Source organism: Lacerta agilis, chromosome 12, assembly GCF_009819535.1.
Source record: "Lacerta agilis isolate rLacAgi1 chromosome 12, rLacAgi1.pri, whole genome shotgun sequence".
NCBI lineage: Eukaryota > Metazoa > Chordata > Lepidosauria > Squamata > Lacertidae > Lacerta > Lacerta agilis.
The window spans coordinates 33,836,072-33,842,071 of NC_046323.1; the positions used below are offsets into that span (position 1 = coordinate 33,836,072).

The 6,000-nt window shown below is 47.3% G+C and overlaps 1 protein-coding gene across 1 annotated transcript in view; it reads left to right on the top strand.

The window, feature by feature from the left end:
• The window catches only part of MRC1 (mannose receptor C-type 1), a 56,965-nt gene extending 53,845 nt beyond the window's left edge, over positions 1–3,120 (top strand). Inside the window, exons 29-30 of the mRNA XM_033165197.1 lie at positions 931–972; positions 2,582–3,120. Of these exons, the coding sequence (XP_033021088.1) occupies positions 931–972; positions 2,582–2,832 (293 nt within the window). The 3' untranslated portion in view covers positions 2,833–3,120. The remainder of the gene's footprint in view (positions 1–930; positions 973–2,581) is intronic.
• Positions 3,121–6,000: the final 2,880 nt, after the last annotated feature.

The following is a 6,000-nucleotide window of genomic DNA, read 5'->3' on the forward strand; positions in this document are numbered from 1 at the left end:
AGGAGGAGGAAGCTCCAGACTACAGACCAATCTTGGCCCACCAGCATTCCCAGTTTGGCCCATGAGGCTGTTTCCCCCACACCATGTCCACTCACCCTACACCTGTTGTAATATATTACATCAGTGGTAGGGTGTGTACTGGAGTGGCGTTAAAGGAACAACCAGGAGCCTGCGGCGAGCTTCCTGTCGTTTCTTTGCTAGAACAAGGCTTGCTCCCCCACCCGTCAGTTGATGGTTGTTCCTTGCTCCAGGAGAGGAAAGTGGTTTCCATTGAAACTGCTGCTGAAATGGAGAACGTTTCCTCCCATTTTAACAGTAGTTTCAGTGGAAAGCACTTAACCCCTCCTGGAACAAGGTTCAAAGAATAGTGTGGAGCTGGTTGACAGCCCCGTAGTGCTCTTTTAACCTCTGGCTTTCAACGTTTAAAGAGCAGCATGGGGCACTTTGCAAAAGTGCTTTCAAACAGCCCCACACTGTTCCCTTAACCCCGGAAAACCAAAGGCTCAAAGAGTAGTGCCAGGAGATTGACAGGTGGGAAAATCTACCATTTCTCCGATTTGGCTCACCGGGTTCATGGAGATAAGGATCTGGCCCATTGGCCAGAAGAGGTTCCCCATCACTAGTTTAAGGGGAAGGGAAAGGAGGTTGTGGAAATGTTGGGGGCTTTCTGAGGTGTGAGAGAGAGTGGTGGGAGTTAACAGGCAATTTCTGAAGTAAAGAGTGATTCCAGAAATAAACTATATCAAACTTGGATGAATTTTCTTTAATGCTTTGAACCAATGCTTTAAATCCAGAGGGAGCCTCCCATACCCTTACAAAACACTGCCCAAGATCATTTCAGACCCTGCTGAATAATTCAGTTGAATCAGAATATGCAATAAAACGGCTTTTTAACACATGGTCTTTTGGTTTTTCTCTTCCAATTTTTAGTTATTGAAATTGTGCCTACCAATAAGGTTCCAGAAAATAAAGGTAAGTTTTTGAAATAAAATCAAAATAAAACAAGAAATCAAGGATATACCGTGGTGAAATTTATCTTTTGAGTATCTTATGTAAAAAGCCAATTTGTTAACTGCAGAATTGAACGTTTTCATTTCAGCCTCCCTTCATCTACTTCTACTTGTTGTCTAAAATTTAAATACCTTTCAGGTGATAATTTGATTGACATTTGGTATTGGGTTTTTTTTGTCTCAAAAAATAAAATAAAAAATGAAATGCAAAAAATGTATGGTGATCCTTTATACCACCTTATGTTCTGGAGACAGAAAATGACCTAAGTAAATAACATTTGGTCCCCTAGTGTTTCCTACACCGAAATGACTCCCATAGTGATCCAATAATGCAAAGGTGGGGGGGGGGGGAGCTGTGCTTTATAAATGTTTTTGAGCTAACCTACCAGAAGTTAATTTAGAATATGCAGGAAGTGATCAATTTCAATTTAAGGAATTGCAAAAAGAGGAGGAAGTCGGTTTGAAATGTTAGAATTATTGTTAAACTATTGAAATGTATATAAATTATGTGTGTGTGTGTGTGTGTGTGTGTGTGTATATATATATATATATATATATATATATATATATATATATATATATATATATATGCGCCATTCTGACAGGGGCTGATGGTTGTTCAACATTTTGAGGGCCACAGATTAGCCAGCCCTGCCCTAATGATTCCTATGCCTGAGTGACTCTTAGTCTCTTAGTGCTGCATAGTGGTTAAAGTGGATTTTGTGTTGCACAGTAATGATATTTGTGAGACCCACTCCCTTTTAGGAAATACGTTATCGTCCAGACATTCCTTAAATATTGAAAAGCTTTACTTGCAGAACAGAATAATATATGCACATTCTCAAGACATATGCTTATCCAAGTTTCACTCAGACAGTTTTTTAAATCAGAAGCTATATTTTTCTGTCTCCCTCCTTCACCCTTGCACTCCAGCCTGTACTTTACCATATAGGTCATGCAGCTGTGTGAATAAATCCATATTGTTTCAGTCTTTCTCAGTATTTAATTTCAGAGACCTCCTTAACTGTGGTACTGCGCTCTCTCTCTCTCTCTCTCCCTTTAGAGAGACCTTTCTGCCTTCTTCTTTCAGAGAACGAAAATTAATGCTGTTCCTCTCAGCATTGTTCAGAAAATCTTCTTTCTACAGCCCTCTCTCACAGCAGTGTTTATAACATCTTACTGGCTCACAGCCATCTTCCTATGCTCCCTGTGTTCATCCCAGGGAACTCAAGCACACAAATGGAGTTTGTGACCAAAGAGCTTACTAGAGAACATACTAGGATTAGCCATTTAACCAATCAAAACTCAAAGGGCTTTCTGTAAACACCCACGGCAATATACTTTAAACATTCCCATTTCAGCAAATTTAAACTATTACACCTAACACGATGCTCATAGGTGACATCTGGTCTCAGTGTAACCTACATGACAGGGTTGTTGTAAAGGTTATGTGGGGAGGGGAGGACCATGAATGCCACACAGAGCTCCTGGGAAGATGCCCGGGTTCAAAATACAATAGTAATAATAATTTCCACCAATCTGTTGTTCTAACTGCTCTGCATTAATTACAGAACCGAGAAAGACAGACGACATTCCTGCGCCTTCCAATACGAGAGTTACCGCTGTGATTGTCGTGACTCTGCTGATTGTGATGGCAGCGGCTATTGCATGTTACTATTTCTACAAGAAAAGGAGCCGGCACGTCCTCACAGAAGACAACTTCGAGAACTCTCTCTATTTCAATAGCAGCTCCACCCCTGAAACGAGCGACACAAAGGACCTGGTGATGAACATGGAGCGCAATGAGCATGCTGCCATTTAGTCCAGGATAATACAAACTGTCCCTCATTCGGGAAAACAACACCAACACCACATATTGAAAGCCACAAGCATCCTATCCAAACCTGGTCTTTCCTTTACAAAATAGTTGCCCAAATCGCACCTGATTCAGAACTTTTGTTTGCATGCTAGAAGCAGCAATAGTTTCGTTGGGGTATTTTGTGGCAATTCAGCAGCTTTGTATTCAAAATAGGCAAAGCTAGTATTTTGCCCGATGGCCGCGCTGTGTTGACGACTGAGCTGATGGATAGAGCAAATAAATGCTGAATTACTCATGGAGAAATGGTTATGCTGATTTGTGTATCTGCGTATTCACAAATTGGGGGAAGCCAGGACTGTTTAAAGTGGTATAGCTCTGCTTTACTTGTACTGTATAGTGCAGATGGAGCTTAAGTGCCGGTGTTCTCATGGCATGGCGATATTCTTTCAGTGCATGGAGGTTTGAAAAGTTTCAACTAGTGACAGAGATTTCTTTCACAGGTGTGTTCGCAGCATTCAGGAGGTATGTTAGCATTAGCAATGTTCTTTCTCCTCTGTTCACAGGATACTTAACAAGGATACTTAACAAGTATCTCTAGCCCAACATTCAGGTTCCAGTCCAGGTACTTAGCAATAAAAGGTTCTTGGGTCTGTACAGTACTGCATTTTCTTTGTTGTTTAGGTGCGCAACATCCTATTTTAGCTCTCTCTTTTTTTTTAGCTATTTCCACATTTTCACCACTGCCTCTTCTGGTCCACGTGTTGAGGGAAATGAAGGAGAAGACTCGGTGGAATCTACACACATGTTAAAAATGTTGTGAAAATGCTTTTTGTTTTAAATCATTTTGAAAATTGCATTGAATTTGCTATAGCTCACATTCGCCTTCTAGTATCACAATTGTATATTGCACTTTACAGCACATTCAAAACGTTATATAGCTGAGTCTCAACTTCTTTCTATGAAAGGCGCAGCTAAAAAAGCCAATGCAATTCTGGGCTGCATCAATAGGAGTATAACATCTAGATCAAGGGAAGTAATAGTACCACTGTATTCCTCTCTGGTCAGACCTCACCTGGAATACTGTGTCCAGTTCTGGGCACCACAGTTCAAGAAGGATACTGACAAGCTGGAACGTGTCCAGAGGAGGGCAACCAAAATGGTCAAAGGCCTGGAAACGATGCCTTATGAGGAATGGCTTAGGGAGCTGGGTATGTTTAGCCTGGAGAAGAGAAGGTTAAGGGGTGATATGATAGCCATGTTCAAATATATAAAAGGATGTCATATAGAGGAGGGAGAAAGGTTGTTTTCTGCTGCTCCAGAGAAGCGGACACGGGGCAATAGATTCAAACCACAAGAAAGGAGATTCCACCTAAACATTAGGAAGAACTTTCTGACAGTGAGAGCTGTTCGACAGTGGAATTTGCTACCAAGGAGTGTGGTGGAGTCTCTTTCTTTGGAGGTCTTTAAGCAGAGGCTTGACAGCCATCTGTCAGGAATGCTTTGATGGTGTTTCCTGCTTGGCAGGGGGTTGGACTGGATCGGGGGTCTGCAACCTGCGGCTCCGGAGCCGCATGCGGCTCTTTTACACCTTTGCCGCGGCTCTGGGGCGGATACGCCTGTCCACTCCTCCAGCTGGCCAGCGGCAGCGGCCGCCCTCCAGCTGGCCGGCGGCCCGCCCTCCGGAGGCTGAGGGTGCTGCTGCTGTGCTGCTCTGCTCATGCGTCGTGCCTCGTTTCTGCCAGCGCAGGCGCAGCAGCAGACAGCAGCAGTTTCCCTCCAGAGGTGTGGCTGCTGCTGCTGGTGTGGAGCTGCTGCTAGCTGCTGCATCGAGGCGACGAGGAGGTAGGCAGCTGTGGGCTGGGCCAGGGGCGGCGGGTGGTGGGCGAGGGCGAGGGGGGAAGCCCTCCTTTTAAAAATGGTTGAGGAAGCTGCGCCTGTTTCCCTGCCGCTGCCTCCTTCACTCCTGGTTCCGCTCGCAGCCTCAGACCGCGCTCTCGCGGGCGCGCGTCTCTCTCCGCCCCAGAGCAAGGACGGGACTCGCCCTTGCCCGGGACCCGCGTCTCAGGAGCCAATGGGTGCATGTGTCGCGAGGGGGCTTGGAGGCTCCTAGGAGCCCGAGCACGCACAGCAGGGACGTGGCTGCTTAAAAAGGCTGCATGGAGGAAAAGGCAGTTGTGCGTTCTTCCGCAGCAGCGTCGAGCGGAGCCGCCGGCGGACCTCACCAGGCAAGGTTAGTCACGTCGCCCCCGCCTTCCAGGGCGCAAAGCTGGGCTGGCTGGGCAGAAACCACCGTCGAGCTCTCTGCCTGCCGTGGGCGGGGGGCTTTGCAACCCCCCCAACGAGTCCCTTGGGGTGGGGGACTGGGACTGGGGAGGGGGAGTCCTCTGCCGCTGCTTCCTCAGATGTGTTGCTTAGGCTGCCGGGCGGAGCGCGGGAGCGCAAGTTGGCCGCCTGCGCCGCGCCCTCCGGCTGTGGCCTCTCCAAAGTGGCCTCTCCAAACGCGCGGCGCAAAGAGCGGCGCCTTGGCTTTGCCCCGGTTTGGTTGGGCAGCCTGTGGCTGGAGGAGATCCGTGGGATTCCTCCTCGGCGGCTGAAAGAGGGGCTTGTTCTCCCGCGCTTTCTTTTCTCCCAGTTCTAGGTCACTCGACCCACAATAGCACTTCTTTAGTCTCCTTGCCGCACGCGCTCTGGCAACTTTTCAGGCTCCGGCTTGCGTAAAAACTGGGAAAGCTTTCTCTCGCTTCCCCCCTCCCCCTCTCATTTCCTTCCCCCCTCCCCCTCCGATGCTGCTCTCCAACCACCTACCTGCTTGTCACAAGTTTTGGACCCCCCCCCACTCCTTGGAAGGGTTTCATTATTGGAGCTGAGCTTGTCCCCTGCTGAGGTAAATGACTTATTGCTCTGCTTCAGCCGGGGTGGGTGGGTGGGTGGGCTGGTAAAGAAAACCAAACCTGAGTAACTTATGCAGAGGCAGAATTTACTAGGTGGGGGGAGAAGCCCCTGTCGTGACTTCCAGGTGTTTGGAAGCACGGACAGCCCACCAAAAAGAAAACTTGTGAAAATGCTTCCTTCGCGAGGGCAAGGAGTAATAGGGGTGGAGATGGGCCGAAAGTCCAAAGGAAATGATTTCTTGAAGGGGGAGGATGTACTACGGGAGGCAGAATAAAGGGC